We start from the raw sequence: 20,047 nt of genomic DNA, 5'->3' as shown, positions 1-20,047 counted from the left end.
AAGTGCAAGGCCCTGGGTTCGATCCCCAGCTCCGAAAATAAATAAATAAATGAATAAAATAAAATAAAATAAAAAGGAAGGACTGATGGTAAAGAAACTGAAAGTGTAAGAGACCCGAGTTCAGATCCCAAGCACCTTCTACCTTCCCAGGTATTTTATTTATCAGGTACATTGTCACAGCGATATAAAAGTAGCTAATACAAGGGAACTGGAGAGATGGTCCAGGGGTTAAAAGCACTGACTGCTCTTCCAGAGGTCCTGAGTTCAATTCCCAGCAACCACATGGTGGCTCACAACCATCTGTAATGGGATCCGATGCCCTCTTTTGGTGAGCATGAAGATAGTATATTCATACACATAAAATAAATAAATATTTTGTAAAAACTAGCTAATAGGGAAGGCTGGTACCAGAGAATACTGTCAGCAAACCTGAGCAGGTGGTTCCTAAGCCTTCGGAAGAGGATCATGGGATACATTGGAGACAGGCTGGAGGAGCCCTGCACAGTAGGTGGCCTGGGTGGAAGCTTGGAGGACCAGAATGCCAGTACAAATGCAGACTTCAAAAGGGAACAGGGTTCTGTCGGGAACTGGGCTGGGGCCCATTTGTGTTCCACTCTGAGGAAGAGCTTGGGCCACATTCTATCCATGTCTTGAGACTCTGCGGGAGGCTCTGATGGTTAATTTTTAATTATCATTCGTCACATCTGAGGATCACTCCCGAACACCCAAGGGATCACTGGAAGACAGAGTGGAAAGACTGTAGGAGCTAGAGGTGGTACGTGACCTCAACAAAACAGTGTCTTCCAGACACAACAGCAAAGCTGCATGTGCGAACTCAGAGATTGTGACAGCACACACAACACACACAAGATCTAGCCGAACAAAATCCCAGCATGGAGAGAGGAGGTAGGTATGACATCCCACTCCTAGCTAAGCAGGTACCGGCCATCAATGGCTTCTGGTGGAAGGAGGGAGAGAGGGAGGGAGGGGAGAGAGGGAGAGATAGAGTAGAGACAGAGGAGAAAAAAGAGACAGGGAGAGATCAAGGGAGAAGAGAGGAGATAGAGGAAGCAAGGGGATAGAGAGAGGGGAGAGGGGGAGAGGAGAGAGGAAAGAGAGACAGAGGGGGAGAGATAAAGTTAGAGATGAGGGAAAAGAGAGAGGGAGAAGAGAGAAGAAGAGGAGAGAGAGGGAGGAGAAGAGAGGAGAGAGAATGAGAGAGATGGAGACAGAGAAAGGAGAGAGAGACAGAGAGAAACAGAGGGGGAGTGATAGATGTGTGTGTGTGTGTGTGTGAGAGAGAGAGAGAGAGAGAGAGAGAGAGAGAGAGAGAGAGAAACAGAGGGGGAGTGATAGATGTGTGTGTGTGTGAGAGAGAGACAGAGAGACAGAGACAGAGACAGAGACAGAGAGAAACAGAGGGGGAGTGATAGATGTGTGTGTGTGTGGAGAGGGAGAGAGAGAGAGAGAGAGAGAGAGAGAGAGAGAGAGAGAGAGAGAGAGTTCTTTAATAACAGGATCCCCTAGAGGCCATCTGTGCTCCAGTAGATAGGAAGCATGAAGTAAATTCAGTGGGGGGTGAAGAAAAAAACCCCACATGAACTTGGGAGGGAGGAATGGCTGGAGGGGTAGAAGAGAAAACAGGAGGAGTGGGAGGTGGCCTTGATTGTTTTCTTTTTAAAAATAAGAGCCTCAGGATGGAGAATTGAATCAGTAGTTAAGATTGTTGTTCTTAACTTGCTGCTCTTGTAGAGGACCCGAGTTTGATTCCCAGCACCTAGATGGTGGTTCAAACCTTTCATAACCCCAGTTCCAGGGGATCCAATGTGTTCTGACTTTCAAGGGCATCAGCACACACATGGTGTACAAACATACATGCAGGCAAACATACATATACAACAGTAGAATTTTTAAAAAAAATCTAAACTCTTTTTTTTTTCTAGGCAGAGTTTCTCTGTGTAGCTTTGGGCTGTATGAACTAGCTCCATAGACCAGGCTGGCCTCGAACTCATGGAGATCTGCCTGTCTCTCTGTCTCAACTGCTGAGTGGTCCTGGGCTGTATAAGAAAGCAACAATCTTGTCTAGTGTCCTCTAGGTCACAGCACTGGGGCCAGCCACCGTCTCTTACACTTTGGAAAAAGATTTATCAGTCAGGGCTACAAAGAGAAACCCCATCTCAATGGAGAAGGAGGAAGAGGAGGGGATGGTGGTAGTAATGAGGAGAAAGAGGAGGAGGAAGGGGAGGAAGAGGAGGAGGAGTTAAGCAAGCCAAGCCAGCCAGCCATGGGGAACAAGCCTCATAGTAAGCATTGCTTCTTCATAGCCTTTGCTTCAGTCCCTGCCTCCGTGTTCCTGTCCTTACTTCCCTCAGTCATGGCGTGTGACCATTAGGACACGCAAGTCACACTTTCCTCTTGCACATTGATTCTGGTCATAGCATTTAGTACAGTAGAAAGCAAACTGGAACAAAAGTGACAAACTATTCAACTGAGCAGAAGAAATTCCAAGAGGGCATAGCATTTGGGCTACACCATGTAACCATGCCTTTAGACAGACTCTCATGGGGATCTGGTTCATAAAGCAGAAGGACTTGGCAAGTGTGCAGTCTGGGCAGAGAAGGAGCTGTGAGCTGGGTGTCATTATGCACTCCTTTGATGTCAACACAGCGGCAGGCACGGATAGGCTGATCTCTGCGAGTTTGCGGCCAGGCATGCTGGTCAGACATGCTGGGAACCTGGGGTTCAGACACCCTGACTCACCCTGAGCCTGTTGGGTGCTCTGTTTCAGGACTTTTCTATTCACCCTGGATAGATGGCACTGCTGGTCCAAAGGGAGGATTGCATTGACATGCATCTTGGAAATAAGTTTCGGGGGTTACTTCCAGGAATGTCACTGACGCAGACAACTGCCTCACCCAACAGCTCACTCCAGAATGCACTCACAAAACTGCACCCCTGGCGCCTCGGTTAGGATTTCATTGCTGTGAAGAGACACCAGGACCAAAGCAAATCTTATAAAGAACGACATTTAATTGAAACTGGCTTACAGTTTCAGAGGTTCAGTCCATTATCATCATACCAGGAAGCATACGGGTGGCCATCGTGCTGGAGAAGCCAAGAGTTCAACATCTTGATCCAGAGGCAGCAGGAAGGAGACTGCGTCACACTGGCTAGACTTGAGCATGTGTATGAGACCTGCATAGTGACACACTTCCTCTAACAGGGCCACACCTCCTAATAGTGCCACTCCTCAGGGGCCAAGCATTCCAACACACTAGTCTATAAGGGCCAATCCTATTTAAACCACCCCCAACCCGCCTTCCCTATGCATCACGCAGGCAGAGCCACATGAAGAGACTATCTCTCCTCATCGGTTGTCCACTGCTCGTGTACCCTAGGTTTTTACACAAGCTTAGATTTTTCACAACCTACTTTAATAATGGTTCTTTTTTTTTTTTTTTGGTTCTTTTTTTTTCGGAGCTGGGGACCAAACCCAGGGCCTTGCGCTTCCTAGGTAAGCGCTCTACCACTGAGCTAAATCCCCAGCCCCTTAATAATGGTTCTTAAATACTTTAATCTCCCTTCTAGGCCACCACCCACCAGAGGAAGTGGAAAAGAAAGGTTAATAGGAAATGGAGGTCATGGACCTGTTTAGAAATAGCTCTTTGGGGGGTGATCCCAATCTTCACTGTTAGCAGTCCAGCCCTCTAGCAAAACACCAACACGAAACAGCGGTGGCACTCCAGTCCATTCAGCAATCCTCACTCAAGAATCTGCAACAGCAGTTTGATCCAGAAGAAACCCAGAGGCTCTGCCAATGGGCCTGAGTCTGCAGAGGCATCAAGGAGCTGCCAGAATATTACAAGAAGTTCTTTGGCAAGTAACTCTCTACCAAGCCATGACAAGCGAAGGTCAGCAACACATTGTAAGGCGAACCAGTGCTAGAGCCTCTTCCTACTGTCTGTGGGGCCATGTTTATATTCTTTCTAAACATCAGGCATCCTCTCATGAGTCCACTTCAGTAGAACATCCTTTCACACATGTCTGCCCCAGCTAAACGTCATATGACACAACTGTTTCCAAAGAAACCAGAAATTTCAATTTCACAGGGAGGAGTCTGCCTTGTGAGCTTTCTGATTCATGTGTCTCATGAGTTCCTTAAAAAAAAAAAAAAAGATTTGGGCTGGAGAGATGGCTCAGCGGTTAAGAGCACTGCTCTTCCAGAGGTCCTGAGTTCAATTCCCAGCAACCACATGGTGGCTCACAACCATCTGTAATGGGATCCGATGCCCTCTTCTGGTGTCTGAAGAAAGTGACTGTACTCACATACATAAAATAAATCTTTAAAAAAAAAAAAAAAAGGAGTCACAGGCAGCTGTGAGCTTCAGTAAAAAAAAGAAAAGATTTGTTTTCAATTTTATAAGTGTTTTGCTTGTATGCATGTGCACTATGTGCAAATTTGGTGTCTACGGTCAGGGGAGGGAACTAGACCCCCTGGAACAGGAACTATAGATTGCTGTGAGCTACTATGCCAATTTTGGGAACCAAACCTGAGTCCTCTTCGAGGGCAACAAATGTTATTAACCAATGAGCCATTCCTCTAGCCCCTAAATTCTTATATAAAAAGTTTTATTATTGAGTGACGGTGGTGCTCACCTTTAATCCCAGCACTAGAGAGGCAGAGGGAGACAGATCTCTGTGAGTTTGAGGCCAGCCTGGTCTACAGACTAAGTTCTGGGACAGCCAGGGCTACACAGAAAAACCATGACTTGAAAAAAAAACAAGTTTTTTATTTTATTGTATTGTATTTTAAAGTGTGTGTGTGTGTGTGTGTGTGTGTGTGTGTGTGTGTACCAGAGTGCAGGTGCCTGTGGAGGCCGGAAGAGGAAGGGCAGGTCGCCTGGAGCTGGAATTATAGGTGCTTGTGAGCTTTCTGACATTGTGACTCCTGTGCTGGGTTCTCTTCAAGAGCAATGCATGCTCTTAATGGCTGGGCCTTCTCTCCAACCCCTCGCATTGGTCTCAGGAGTTGCCCTGTTCCTCCATGAGCTCGTTTGATCCCAGGAAACAGTATAGGACAGCAGGGGTGTGTGGCTTGGTTGATGTCTGCAGGAGCACAGCAGGAGAGAGGGTCCTTAGATGCATTCCATTAAGTCACAGTGGAGACAGTGGCAGGCTGAATAATAGCCACTCCCCCAGATGACCACTCTACAGTCCTCAGAACCTGAGAATGTCCCTAAATGTGACCCCAGAAGAATCTGTAGATGTCTCCAATTTAAAATTTTGGAGACAAGGGGAAAGAGCATTAACTATCCAGGTGGAGCGGACATGCCATCACCAGGGGCCATTTAGTTAAGAGAGGGTCACAAGGAAACTCCATGAACTGGTCAAGAGACTGGAGTCAGAGGAGGTCGAAATGGAAGCTTCTGGAATCTTGGAAACAGATTCTCTCCCCTCCCCCAAAGTCCCTGGGAGTATAACCCAGCTAACATCATGGTTTAATATGGCATCAGACTTCGAAGAATGTCTGAATTTAAGCTGGAAGGTTTATGGGAAACAGAAACCGTTTGAAAGGTTTCTCATCTGGATTTTCGGATCTGTGTCTCATCTGGAATCGAAAGCACATAGCTTCTTGTTGTTCAGTGTCCATCTGCCTTTTGCGTACACTCAGAATACCCGAGGGGAGCGTTCTTTTGAGGGAACTCCTGAGATTCACTCTCCCGGCCTCCGTGTGTTTATCACATGACTTGGATCCCAGTGAGGTCCTACGTTCCAAACGTGCACCTTGCAGAAGGGGCCCCCAGTGGGATCCATCTGTGAGATGAAGAAGCCTCAGAACTTGACAGCAGTGACATTGCCTCCCAGTCAGACAGACTGGGATGTCGAAGGTCAGCTGTGTTTTGGGGTGCTAGGGATGACGCATTTTACATACTAAGGAAACTCTCTGCCTTTGAGCAACATCCCAACCCCTCCCTGGGGGACTTTAGGCAGACGCTCTACCATTGAGTTACATTCCAAGCTCTTTCCTTCAGACCCAAGCCAACCTGCCATTCCTCACCCTCCTACAGGCCTCGATGGACATCACCCGCCCTGTCCCTGGCACATTTCCGATGTCCTCATTCATCCTTGCTAACATGGAGTGGATCCTTGTTCCTCTGCATCCCAGGCCCCATCTCCGCCTTTCCTCACCGTGAGGCCTTGGGTAAGCTGCTGCACCGCTCAGCCTCAGTTTCCTCGTCTGTGAAAAGGCTGCTGGTGGATTTAAGGAAACTGCAGGGGGGCATTCTGGCACAGGTCACCCCTAGCCCTGGCCACCTCCCACTCCTCTTTTCCCTCTCCAGATTTTCTAACTGTGGTCTTTGCACCTTGACTCAGTTTCCCAGCTCTACTCACTCCACATCGGGCTGATTAAAACCCCATGTTTTCTTCCCTGACCCAGACACCACCGTTTCTCCCAGCAAGGTCCAAGCTCAGATATTTTCTTTTCTTACAAAAAGCTTCTCACTGCCCTAGCAACGGCACATGCCTTCAATCCCAGCAATTGGGAGGCAGAGGCAGGAGGATCTCTAAGTGTGAGGCCAGCCTGGTCTCCAGAGTGAGTTCCAGGACAGCGAGGGATATACAGAGAAACCGTGTGTGTGTGTGTGTGTGTGTGTGTGTGTGTGTGTGTGTGTGTGTGTGTGTGAGAGAGAGAGAGAGAGAGAGAGAGAGAGAGGAGAGACAGAGACAGAGACAGAGACAGAGACAGAGACAGAGACAGAGATTGATTCTCATGTGGCCCAGGTTGGAAGGCTCTCCTTGCTTTCCTGCCTCCACCTCCCTAGCGCTGGGATTACGAGTGTGGTGGTTTGAATAGATATGGCCCTCATAGGCTCAAGTGTTTGAATGCTTGGCTCATAGGGAGTAGCACTATTAGGAGGTGTGGCCCTATAGAAGGAGGTGTGGCCTTATAGAGGGGGTGTGGCCTTATAGGAGGTGTGGCCTTATAGAAGGAGGTGTGGCCTTATAGAAGGAGGTGTGGCCTTTTAGAGAAAGTGTGTTACTGTGGAGACCCAGCTTTGTGATCTTAAATGCTCAAGCACACCTAGTGTGAAACAAATCCAGTCTCCTCCTGCTGCCTGTGGATCAATATGTAGAACTCTCAGCTCCTCCAACACTATGTCTGCCTGCACGATGCCATGCTTACTACCATGATGATAATGGACGGGACCTCTGACACTGTAAGCCAGCCCCAATTAAATACTTTTTCTTTGTAAGAATTGCCTTGGTTGGGGCTGAGAGATGGCTCAGTGGTTAAGAGCACCCGACTACTCTTCCAAATGTCCTGAGTTCAATTCCCAGCAACCACATGGTGGCTCACAACCATCTGTAAAGAGATCGGATGCCCTCTTCTGGTGTGTCTGAAGACAGCTACAGTGTACTTATATATAATAAATGAATAAATCTTTAAAAAAAAAAAGAATTGCCTTGGTCATGGGCTCTCCTCACAGCAATGAAACCCTAAGACGACAAGCTCACACCACAATGACTGGTTTTATGTGGCCTTGGGGACTGAACCCAGGGCTTCGTGCATATGAACCCAGCCCTCTCCACCTGAGATGCAGTCACAGCCCATTGTGACTTTAAGGTAAGGTCTCATTCACTGTGTAGCTCAGGCTGGCCTGAGACTCAGTCCTCCCGCTTCTGCCCTCGGCGTTCTGGGATTGCAGGTGTGTACTAATGGTTTATCCTAAAGTGTACTTGAGCCCTCCATTCAATCTTTGCCAGACTTTGCCTCATGAGCATGGCGTCTTGGACACTCGATTGCCACCTGGGTTCCCCTCTACTCTTCTGGTGTCTCCTCTGCCTTCATCGCCCTCATCCATGTTGGGGATACCCCAGGAACTGTTTCTGTTACTCCCTGGGCAGCTTGTGCCAGCCCTGGCTTGCTGACAAGTCCCAAATCCCCTTCTCTGGCAGTCAGTTTCCTTTTCTGTGGCCCTAGACCTCCCCCTGCCCCTTATTTCTTCTGCATTCGACATTCCACACACACCCCCATCTGCTCTCTTGCCCTCTTCATTCTAGACCGACAGGCACTGGCTTTGACCTGTGGCTTCCTGTTGGGCTCAGCCTGTGACTACAGGAGATGGTGGGTAAGGTTAGGGTGCTCACTTGTTCTTTAGTGCTGCCCTCGGACACTCCGTGTGCCTGTGTCACCCAACTCAGCACAGCAGCGGTTGGATCACAGCAGCCTCTGCTCATCTTGTGTCCAGGAAGGGCAGCTGCTCCCTCTTCATCCAGTCCCGTGGCATGCACACCTTTCCTATTCCTACCCAGGTGACTCCAAGGTCCTTTCCCTAAATCCCCCTCAACCGCCATCTCCTTCCAGCTGATAGGTCTTCCTGTGCCTTCTCACTGGCTTGACCCATTATCTGTTACCTGATTTCCAACACCCGGTCCAGCCTCCACCCCTCTTCTACTGCCTGAGTCCCTAATTTCCAACCTCTAATATCCCAGGAAATTGATGATATCACAGTCGTCTACGAGGAATACTTGAAAATATAAATCAGGAACTGGAGAGCTGGCTTAGAGATTAAGAACATTGACCCGGAAGGATACCGTTCCCAGTATCCACTGTGTGGCCCACGATTGCCTGTTCTGGGTATACAAAGCCCCTTCTGACCTTGTCAGGCACAACACATACACATACATATACACACACACACACACACACACACACACAATGAACATACATATACACTCATGTACACATACACACAAAACAAAAAATTATATAAACCAGCTGACATCAACTGCCGGCCTGCTCCTTTTAAATTTCTTCCAAAGCAGCCCTTTACTCTTAAATACTAAGCCTCCTTAGTGTGGCTATTAATGGCTCTTACACTTGGTCCCCTGAACGTCTCTCTGCTCCCCACTCCATGCAGGAAGCATGTCTTCCGTTCCTGTTCATCCTTTGTCCCACTCTGAAAAAGCCACTGCCTCACAGGTCTGTACACATTAACTTTGGTTGTACTCATTCCACGCTCATGAACACACACACACACACACACACACACACACACACACACACCAGCCCTCCTGTTCCATGCATGATTCTGAGAAAGTGACCTGTTTTATTTAGGAAACTGTCCACCATTTGTGGCTGGTGAGTGGGTGTGGCCAGAAGCTCAGGACTAGTGAGGAGGCGTGGCACTCAGGCTAGGCTCTTGGCTGATGTGTGAGGCGTGGTACTAGAAACCTGGGGCCGAGAGGCTACAGGAGTGGCTAGTGGAGGCTCATGGTTGATGGCTGATGGGCAGGGGTGTAACTAGTAGATGCTCTTGGCTAATGGGTAGGGTGTGGTACCAGAAGCCTATGGCTTTTAGACAGGGTTGTGGTTGGTGCACGCTCTGGTAACCACTGAGTGTGGTTAGCGCATGCTGGTGTCCTGCCGTCTGGCCAACTCTAAAGCACAGGCTGCCTGGTCTGTTTCCTGTCGTCTAGATGTCAGAGCTGCTATCACCCCTTTCCTCCAACATCCCGACTTCCCATGGGAGGACTGTTCAGGCAGAATTTCAAAGTTTTATGGCAATTTTTACAGAAATCACAGAGAAGGGAGATCGAGTGTTGCTGATGAGCCAGGGGTGAGGAGGGCAGTGGGTAATGGGTCCAATGCACAACTGGATGAGAAAATGCAAAAATAATAATAATAACTTAGGGAAAGCAGAAGGATATGAGGGTGGCAGGGTCACCTAAGGTTGCAAGGAGTGAGCAACACTCCCCGTTCCCCAAGGATGTCGTTTTGGGCAGGAGACATTAACAGTAAGAAAATGCAGGTGGCCTACCAACGGATGTACGGCCCACAAAGTTAAAAATGCCCCCCAGCCCCCTCCCACCCTCCCCTCCACCCCCGCCCCCCAACAGGCAGAGATGTGGCAGCATTTGCTGGCTTGTAGCATTGGTCCTCTGGGACCCTCGGTCTCCTCTTCGAGGGTCCTGCCCAGATTGGCTGGCACTGAGGGCAAAATAAACCATCTAGACTAGAGTATTTTCATTAACCCTTCTAGAATATTATCAGGGGAGGTCAACTGGACTCCCTTTGATTCTCAGTCTCATCCACTAAGCCGGTTCTCAAGGCTGAGTGAGTCGTGCTGCCCTCTCAGAAGGGAAAGTCTGTCAACGCCCCTTCCCCCAAGACATGCACCCTCCCGTGTCCCCCCTCCCCAAACACACTATATACATACACAGGCCCCTCCCTCCAAGGTGTGGCTAGGCTCTCAGAGGTAGTGGAGGGCGAGTAGGGCGCTGGAATGTCAGAAGTGGTGGGTTCAAAATGTGCCTCCTCTGGTCGAGCCTGGGGGGACAGAAACTCCAAACGTCCCTCCTCCCTCTCCAAGCCTCTGAGTGGATAAATCAGGGGAGGTGCGTGCCCTTCCCCCACCCCGGTACACACCCCTTATTCCTTCCCCTGGGGACATTAAGAGAGCTCCCTGAGGGTGGGGTAGAGGTGGGTAAGGGCGGTGATGGGTTGCGTCCTGGGATGGCACAGCCTCCCTTTGAGGTACCTAGGGAGATGTTCTAAGACCTGGGGACACAGGTGGAGGTTCGTGACTTGAGGGAGGGGACACGAGAAGACAGAATCAGGCTAGGTGTCTAGGGAGACAGAGAAGTAGTATCTGGTGGCTGGGTGTCTGGCCAGAGGGCTCAGGTGTAACTCACAAAGATGGGCTGAAGGGGGTGCCTCTGAGAAGGGAGGGCAAGGGATGGGATTCCAGGGGGAAAGGGAGGCTGATCCCAGGAAGAAGGCTGATGAGGAGGAGCCTAGGAAGTACCCAGGTTGAGTCTGGGTAGGGAGACAGGGGTGGGTCCAAGAGCAAGTGCCAACAAGTCCCCACCCTCAGGGTAGCGGCTGGGGCCCTAGAAGCCCCGAATGTGGCAATAAGCCTCCAGGCTGGCGAAGAGAATGTAGAGGAACCAGAGGCCCAGGAAGAGAGCGGTGGTGGCTAGCTTGGGTCCCCGCGGGCCGCCCAGCTCGCCGCCGATGTGTGGCCGGCGCCGGTACAAGAGCACTGCGATGCCCACGAAGGCGAAGACGGTGAACAGTGTGACCGAGAAGGCCAGCGTGCCTGTACGCACCTCGAAGGGGCGACCCTGCACCGCCCAGTACACTGCGGCCACCGACCAGGCCACACCCAGGCCCAGGAACACGTTCACCGCATTGGAGCCGGTCACGTTACCGATGGACGCGTCGGCGCACTGGTCCTGCAGCGCGGCCACCTTGCTGGCAAACGTGTCTACAGGGACAAGACACAGGGGTGAGAGAGGCTGCATGACGCTCCCAGACCATTGCCTACTTCCTTTGGAATCGGTCTGCATGCAGGAAACTCCACTGTCTGGGGACACCTCTTTGGGACTTTTGTGCAACCAATAAGCTCTATTGCCTATTCTCAATGGCGTAAGGCTTGCTTTCTGTGAAGCTGGCATTGTGATCTTCTATAGGGGCCCACTTTTTAAATTTGGAGGGGCTGCTGCTGCCCAGTCCTCTTCCCATCACACCCCCCTCTGGAAATAGCTGTGTGTCCCCACAAGTGCTCTCCTTATTGATGAAGGGACAGAGTCCATTTTGTCCCTAATGTGCTATCCTTCTCAAGAGGTTTGCTGGGGTTCAGACGATCATAGTCACAGCCTCTGTACAGGACACAAGACACTGCCCTGTTTCTGGGGCACGTTCACCCGTATTCTCTGGTCTCTATTCTCATCTGAGTTGATTTAGCCAGGGTGTTATCCATACCTGCACTCCTAGCACTTGGGAGGCTGAAGAAAGAGGATCACCACGAGTCTAGGGTCAGCCTGGGCTACACAGTCAATTCCAGGGCAACCAAGACTACAAATTGAGACCCGAATCTCAAAAAAAAAAAAAAAAAAAAGTGTGGTGGTATATGCCTATAATCCAAACACTTGGAGGTGGAGGCAAGATGATTAGGAGTTCGAGGCCAGGCTCTTCTACTTAGTGAGTTCTAGACTAGCCTGGACTACCTAAGGCCCACTACAACAAAACAAAGCAAAACAAAACAAAACAAAACCGAAGGCGAGACGGCTCCTTGGGTGTAAATATAGCATAAGGATGCGAGTTTGGATCCCAGTGCTCATGTAAAAGGCTGGGCCTTGAGCTGGCAAGATGGCTCAGGAGGTAAAAGCACTTGCCTCAAAGCAAGATGACCTGAGTCTGATCCCCACACCCCACATAGTGGAATAAGAACGCCCTCAAGCTGTCCTCGGATCTATGTACATGCACCTCAGAGAGGGTTCCCACCGTCTACCACAAGGGGCGGTGAAATCGTCTGGGGAGGGCCTGTCTCCATGGAGCACCCCACCAACACAGTGGGTTTTGTGAGGGTTTTCCAGGAACACTGAACCCATTCCCAACCCCCGTTGGGGGGGGGTTCCCCTTCCTATGGAGTCTGCGACTGCTTTTTACCATTTCCTGCCACGTTAGTCCCCTGTGACCCCTTCCCTGATCGCTCTGGGGTGGGGTCAGTCAGCATACTGTACCCACAGGGCCCCTCCCTGGTCCTGTTGTATTTTTCTGCAGAGCCGCCGCTCGGGGCGTTACCAGGGATGGAGGTGCCCAGAGCCACGAAGACCACGGCGTTGACTGAGTCCTTGAGGCCCACGGTGCACCCAAAGTGTGAGGCCAGGTCTCCGATGAGGGCAGTGAGCAGACCAATGACCAGGATGCAGACACCAAAGCAGGCCCAGCCATGGCAGTACTCCGTGGGTGGAACGCAGGCGAACAGAACTTTCCAGAACACCGTCAGGAAGTGCATCACGTAGTCAAAGCAGGATGGCAGCCGCTCCTCACGAGACCCATCCTCATCCTCCTCCTCGTCCCCTGTGGGCACATGACCCAGCTGGGGCACACACCATGCCTCAGACTTCCTTGCTCATACTGCTCCACTGTGTTAGGCTTCCAGACAGTTCCACATGAACTGCTTTCCCAGCATGCCTTGCAGCTAAGAGAATGTTGGTCTGAGATGAATATATTTATTTTCTTAGGATCCCTTGCAGCTAAGAGAGTGTTGTGCCCAGGTAAATGTAATTTTCCAAAATCCTACCACCTAAGAATACTGGGCTGAGAGAAGCTTATTTTTGCCTTCTCAGATTTGTGGCTAAGAGAATAAATATTGAGCTTAAGTTAATTCAGTATCCCAGAATCTCTTGCAGCTGAGAATGTTGGAGAAAAGTAAATATACTTACTTTCCCAGAATTCCTTGCAGCTAAGGGAGTGTTGGAACCAGGTAAACACACACTTTCTAGAATCCCTTGCAGCTAAGGGAGTTTTGGGTCCAGGTTAATATACTTACTTCCCCAGCATCCCTTGCAGACAAAAGAGTGCTGGGCATAGATAAATCCATTTATTTTCCCAGAACATCTCAAAGCTAGAGGAGGCCATAAATCCCTTTTTAAGAGCACTCAGTGTCTCAGCATCTCTAGTGGCTGCTAGAGATGACCACCATGTCTTGAGGTAAAAATAGTCATTTCCTCAAAACTCCTCACAACCACCGACAGCCATCTGTAGAGTTAGAAATATTCACTCTCTGCCCCACATGTGGCCCATACATATATAGCCACCCAATTAGACAAGATGGATGAAGCAAAGAAGTGCAGACCGACAGGAGCCGGATGTAGATCGCTCCTAAGAGACACAGCCAGAATACAGCAAATACAGAGGCGAATGCCAGCAGCAAACCACTGAACTGAGAATAGGACCCCCGTTGAAGGAATCAGAGAAAGAACTGGAAGAGCTTGAAGGGGCTCGAGACTCCATATGTACAACAATGCCAAGCAACCAGAGCTTCCAGGGACTAAGCCCCTACCCAAAGACTATACATGGACTGACCCTGAACTCTGACCTCATAGGTAGCAATGCATATCCTAGTAAGAGCACCAGTGGAAGGGGAAGCCCTGGGTCCTGCTAAGACTGAACCCCCAGTGAACTAGACTGGTGGGGGGAGGGCGGCAATGGGGGGAGGGTTGGGAGGGGAACACCCATAAGGAAGGGGAGGGGGGAGGGGGATGTTTGCCCGGATACCGGGAAAGGGAATAACACTTGAAATGTATATAAGAAATACTCAAGTTAATAAAAAAAAAAAAAAGAAAGAAAGAAATGAGTCAGGGTCAACTCAAATTGTCCAACAGCTAAAATTCTAACCACCAATCAATAAAAAAAAAAAAAAGAAATATTCACTCTAAGAGTCACTGCAGCGGCCTGGGACTCTGGCTCAGAGGTAGACTGCCTGCCTAGCATGTGAAAGGGTCTGGGTTCCATCCCGAGCATCATCAACCAAATGCACACTAAGATTCCACAGTTGGTTTAATGCAACTGGCTTTCCCAGAGTCTCCAGGAGCAAGACAGAGACAAACACCCAGCTAAAATTAGCTAACTCCCAGAATCCCTTGAGGTTAGCAACAGCCACGTCCTCAGATAAAAATATACACCCTCCCAGAATCCCCCTTGCTTCTAGCAATGCTAAAATACATACTTTCCCATAATCCCTTGCAATGGTGGTTCACTCTCTACTTCTCTGCCAATAAGACAAAAGGAGGGGTTCTGAAATGCTCTAGTTTCCTTGGTATAGGCACCCTGCATGCATTTATCTTCTGAGCTTTGTAAAGAGTCCCATCCTGTCCTTTACGGTGACCAGATTGGCTTTTAGAACCCAGACATTTGTGTGATTAGAAAGCCTAGAATTATCTGGAGCCCTCATCCTGAGCTGAGAAGCAGGAGGTGGTGAATGTGAAACAGAGCAGGCTCCCGGGTGCCAAATATTATAGCTGGAAGGGTACTGGTAAGGAAGGTGGCCAGGGGCCAGCAGGCAGCAGGCAGCAGGCAGCAGGCAGCAGGCAGCAGGCAGCAGGCAGCAGGCAGCAGGCAGCAGGCAGCAGGCAGGAAGGCAAGATGAGGCTAAGCCAGCTGTCAAACCCTGAAGCCACTCGCCAGGATTTGAGATTACAAATCCCCAAGTTTTCTCTCTAAGAAACAGGAGAACCCTTGCAGTGGTGGAGGAGGAGCCAACCCTGCCCCCAAGGTAGGACTCCAGTCACAACATCCCGCTTGCTCTCTTTCCTAACTTGCTTAACCACTGGCTTGCCAAAGAAATAAAAACTTTGACTTTGTACTTATCCAAGCGGATTTTGTGGTTTCTTAGCTCTGCAAGACCAAACGTTTAGCTTCAACCACATCAGGGCATCATGAACGAAAATGGAAAACTCAGCAGGCCCACCTCATCCTTTCTGGCTCCCCTGATTTCTCTTTTGTTCCCTCTAGGACTGGGGACACTTGGAGGCACAGGGACTATTCTGCAATGATGAGGGCAAAAGCTTAGGATGAGAAGGCAAAAGAGGAGCCACATCCAGGCACTCTGGGCATGTGTTTAGTCTCAGTACTTGGCAGGCAGAGGCAGGAGGATATCTGTGAGTTTGAGGCTATCCTGGTCTACATGGAGAGTTCTAAGCTAGCCAAAACTACATAATGAGATTTTGTCTCAATAGACAGACAGACAGACAGACAGACTCGTCGTATCTGAACTGTACTGAGACAGCTGAGGCCGGTGCAGACGCCATGCACTGCTTCTCTTAGGCTTTTCCTTGCTCCACTCCAGATTCTGCTATGATTCACTACTGCCCTAGCACCCAGGCTCACTGCTCTCTAGTCTCATGGCCAACCCCTTTCTCACACCCCAAGTTAATCACTGTCTCCAAACATCAGACTTCCATCCTTGGTGCTCCCTCTGAACACCCACACTTCTGTCTTTGGTGCTCCCTTTACCAAGGACGGCCATGTTTGTTCCCTCCTCCTTGTTGCACACAATTGTCCCCAGTCTAGGCGTTGGCATGGTGTCCCTTTCCTAGAAGCCTTCCCTTACTTCCAGGCTGGGTCAGAAGCTTCGTGTGGGCTCTTGGGGGTCTCTCCTCCTATGTCTGTCATCCCCAGGGTTGTTGCTGTTTTGTGACATGTCTGTCCTTCCCACTGTGCTGTGAACTCCACAGGGCCAGGGCCAGGGCCAGTGATCTCCAGTGCTCTCAGCCATTTCTTCATCTTGTCTCCCACACAAGCAGCGTCTCCCTCAGACACATTGAAAATTGCGGCTTTGGAGGGTTGTACCAACCTATGGGCATCTCTAGGCTGGCCTCGTATCTCCACAGCCTTAACTTTGAACTGCACTCAACAATTTCTTTTTTATTTTTTACATTTATTTATTTTTGGTGTGTGTGTGTGTGTGCATGTGTGTAGATCAAAGGGAAAAAATTGCAGGAGTCGGTTCTCTCCTACTGCACGAGTCTCAGGAATTGAACTCTGATTATCAGGCTTGGCAGCAGTCGCCTTTACCTGCCGAGCCATCTCTGCCCAACATTCTTTTTTTTTTTTTTGGTTCTTTTTTTCGGAGCTGGGGACCGAACCCAGGGCCTTGCGCTTCCTAGGCTAGCGCTCTACCACTGAGCTAAATCCCCAACCCCAACATTCTTTAACCATAATTCCTTACACATTAGTCTCTCCAGTTGAGGCTTCCCAGAAGGAAATTCAATACTATGTATGGGAGGGAGTCCTGAATTGCAGCTGCAGAACTCATTATAAACTGTTTGAGAGATTTTGGGCAGTCCTTTCCTCTATCTGAGCCTCAGTTTGCCCATCTGTGTCACAAAGGGCTCGGTGTAAATGTCCAAGAGAGAGTCTGTGGATTCAGCTGCCATTGTACTTCTGGCCGCATGAGGGCGCCGTAGATCCGCGGGAGAACTAAGAAGGGCGAGGACCACAGCAAGTGGGAAAGAGGTGCCCTGGTGATTGTGTCCATAGCAACTGAGGAGCCCAAGGCTGCCTGGGGGTGGAGGGTGTGTAGACCTGCTGCCATTTCGTCCATCTAACCTCTAACTTCTTGACGCTACTAGGGTAAAGTCCAGGCTGGTCCCCCACACCTACCTTGGGTGGAAAGTGAAGCTGAGCCTTCGAATCAGTCTCCCGGCAGCTGAGACCACACTGCACAGTGTCAACTTTCTCCTTTCCGTTTCCATCTGTCTTTCCCTTTCTGGCTCTCCGCAGAGGGATGGGATGCCGTTCTCTGGCCATCAACCGCTCCCCATCTGCCTTCTTCACCAACCCCACTCCGTGTACCTTTGTGTGTACCTCTGTGTCTCTGTCTCTCCAACACCTCCCTTGGCTCTCACCCTGCCCCCTTAACTTACCTGCGCTCACTGTAACTGCCTCTAAAAACTGCTCCCTCCATGAGTGGGTCCCAATCACCAAGGCCAGGTTTGTTTTCTTTATGAGTTTATCCACCGTATTCTGGGAAAGAGAGGATGAAGGGAGGAATTACTTCCCACAAGCATCCCAGGGTGCTGTGATGGGGGGCTTTGGGGCTGGAAATCAAAACCACATTCAAGGAGTCTCACACGCCCTGTCCAGGAAGGGAATCATATGCATTCCACAATGCTGAAGCTGGCCCTGGAGACTACCCTGGGACCCCACTGTGGTCCCCAACTTTGGGATTTGCATTGCTTTCCTGAGTCTCATTCCTGCACCTACCCACCCAACATAGCTCAGGACAGGCTTCAGGAAAGGGGAAAGTCACCTTAAAGTCATAAGACTCCTCGATGATGACCTCGAGGCGACAGTTCTCCCCAAGAACTGGCTTGCCCATCTCTGCTATCCTCTGGGCCTCCTCCTCCTCTGCAGTCAGCTTCCTGTCTCCATCCCCTGCAGCATGAGGGATGGAGGTTAGATGCCCAGGAACTATGCCTAACAGGGTCAGTAATACTATCTCTTCTGTCTGGGACACTGGTGAACTCGTCCAGTCCCTCTAACCACCTGCTTCCTCAGCCCATGAAATTCTAGATGTGTACTCTGGGTTCAAATGGCGGAGGTTGCCTGACCTTAGGCAGTGTATTATTAACCTGTCTGCTTCATATTTTGTACATTAATGGGTACAGTAATAGTACCGACCTCATATAGTCCCAAATGCCACTGTCATGTAATGTCATGAACCCTGCATCTGGCCCTAGGCTTCACTTCTAGTTCCACTCCTGGATATCAGTAGCAACAAAACTTGGCCACAGGGCAGACAGCTACCAGTTCACCCAAATCTGAGAGCAAATAGATGAACTACATCTCCCAGTATTCCTTGTAGCTGGGTACTGTCATGTGACTGGATTAAAGCCAACAGAATTAGGGGGAGAAGTGATGGAGTGGTGATCCTCCAGGATCTCCCTTGTGGTTCTGGAAATTTTCTTGCCCAGTTGCCTGCAGGCAGTAGAGACAACATCGAACAGCTCAATAGCAAGGGAAGGCACAGTATGGAAAGGCCACCTGCCACAAAGGAAGACTCAGAAACTTGGACTAAGTAACCAATAAAGTACTGTAGCAATCATTTGCCTTCTTTTTGTAACAAACAGACATTGTTAGGCCTTTTGTTACAGCAGCTTATAGGACTTCTCAAAACATCTTAATCTCAGGCTAGTCCTGACTGTTCGCTCCAGTGCAGATCCTGCTCTAAACTGTCACTATATGCAAGCTACGGGCTCCTACTTCAACTCCGCACAGCCAACTTGGCATCAATTCCCCCGGGGGCCCCTTGGTGCAGTGGCTGTTTTGAGACAGGGCTTCTCTGTATTTCTGACTGACCTCAAACTATTTAGACCAGGCTGGCTTCCAACTCACAGAGATCTATCTGCCTCTGCCTCTACCTCCCTCCCAAGTGCTAGCTACCAGGTCTGTCTTTTTTCCCCCTTTTTTCTGATAGTCCAGGCTAGACTCAAACTCACTGTGTAGCTGAGGATGACCTTGAGCTTCTGATTCTATTGTTCTCATCTCCCCAGTGCAGGGATCACAGACCTGTGTTACTACAGTGCTGGGATGGGACCAAGGGCTTTTCACACCCTGGGCAATCTCATACTGATTGAGAGGTCCTCAGCCTTCCTGATACCACTTCTAATTCAAAATCTTCAAATTCCGACTTCCATTTAAAATTTTTAGTGTGTGTGTGTGTGTGTGTGTGTGTGTGTGTGTGTGTGTGTGTGTCTGAGGAGGCCAGAGGGTATGGTAGATAACCTAGAGCTGGCTGTAAGCAACTCGGGGTGGGTGCTGGAACTGAACCTGAGTCTTCTGGAAGAGCAGCCAGTGCTTTTAACAGCTGAACCATCTGTTCCACCTCAGTTTTAGCATAAACGGTGACTCCAGTTCTAATTTAACCCCCTCTGAATCCTGGACCACAGCCTCTACTTCAATTCTTGTCTTGACCCAGCGGAAAGATGGATCTTTTACCCCAAACCTACCCTATGACCGTTCCAACCAGTGCTAAACCTGAGTAGCACACGCCACAAGCTCAGATCTGATTTTACAACTCAGTTTCCCCAGTCTGTGACTAAACTTGCCGTCTTGAATGCCACAATCGCCATCCCAGTCCCAGCTGGCTCCAAACTCTGCCCATTCCAAATCTACCTCTCACCTCTGACCTGCCCCCAACCCAACCCTGCGGCTCCAGTGGCTCCTCCCTCCACACCCAGAGGTCCCTTCACTCACCTTGGTTGAGTAGCAGAGCTGGGGAGAGACAGAGACAGGGACACAATGAGAGAGTCGCTTCTCCTCAAAGCTCAGGCTCACGAGTCCCCCGGGGCCCCCAACCCTGGACCCCCTGCTTCTTCCCGTAGCCACCTCTTCACCCCTCACCTGAGATGCCCCGCTTAAGCCACTGGGGCTGGCCCAGCTCGATGAAGAAGTTGTCCTTCTTCTCATACTCTTCGTCGTCCACTATCTTGACCTGAAGAGTCTTCCTGGGGTGGGGGAGGCACGGGCAGAAGAAGAGCATGTTTCTCCAACAGAGCCACCTCAGGACAATGCCACTGGACCCCAGTTGGTTTAAACAGTCATTCCTTTAGAGTCATTATTTTGTCCCCATTTGTTAGAAACAACCCTAACCCCAAAGACACAACATGTGTGAATGAAGCTGGGTCCTGGAAGGACCTGGGATGAAGGCTCAGTTAATAAAGAGCTTGTCACGAAAGCATGGGGACCCGA

At 49.9% G+C, this 20,047-nt stretch overlaps 1 protein-coding gene across 5 annotated transcripts in view; it reads right to left on the bottom strand.

Moving 5' to 3' along the window:
* Positions 1–3,010: 3,010 nt before the first annotated feature.
* Positions 3,011–20,047, bottom strand: part of Slc8a2 (solute carrier family 8 member A2) — a 38,149-nt gene continuing 21,112 nt past the window's right edge. The window contains exons 5-11 of one of the 5 annotated variants that reach the window (XM_039080746.2): positions 19,700–19,803; positions 19,553–19,570; positions 17,607–17,731; positions 17,221–17,320; positions 12,593–12,871; positions 11,116–11,273; positions 3,011–5,106 (exon numbers count right to left, since the gene is read on the bottom strand). In XM_039080746.2, coding sequence (XP_038936674.1) covers positions 5,023–5,106; positions 11,116–11,273; positions 12,593–12,871; positions 17,221–17,320; positions 17,607–17,731; positions 19,553–19,570; positions 19,700–19,803 — 868 coding nt within the window. In that variant the 3' untranslated portion in view covers positions 3,011–5,022. Of the gene's footprint in view, positions 5,107–9,541; positions 11,274–12,592; positions 12,872–17,220; positions 17,321–17,606; positions 17,732–19,552; positions 19,571–19,699; positions 19,804–20,047 lie in introns of those variants that run through there. The other 4 variants (XM_039080711.2, NM_078619.2, XM_063270123.1 and 1 more) reach the window with 4 other exon arrangements.

Source organism: Rattus norvegicus, chromosome 1 (assembly GCF_036323735.1).
Source record: "Rattus norvegicus strain BN/NHsdMcwi chromosome 1, GRCr8, whole genome shotgun sequence".
Taxonomy (NCBI): domain Eukaryota; kingdom Metazoa; phylum Chordata; class Mammalia; order Rodentia; family Muridae; genus Rattus; species Rattus norvegicus.
Note: the sequence above shows the minus strand (reverse complement) of the source record. Positions and strands in the feature narration are given on the sequence as shown.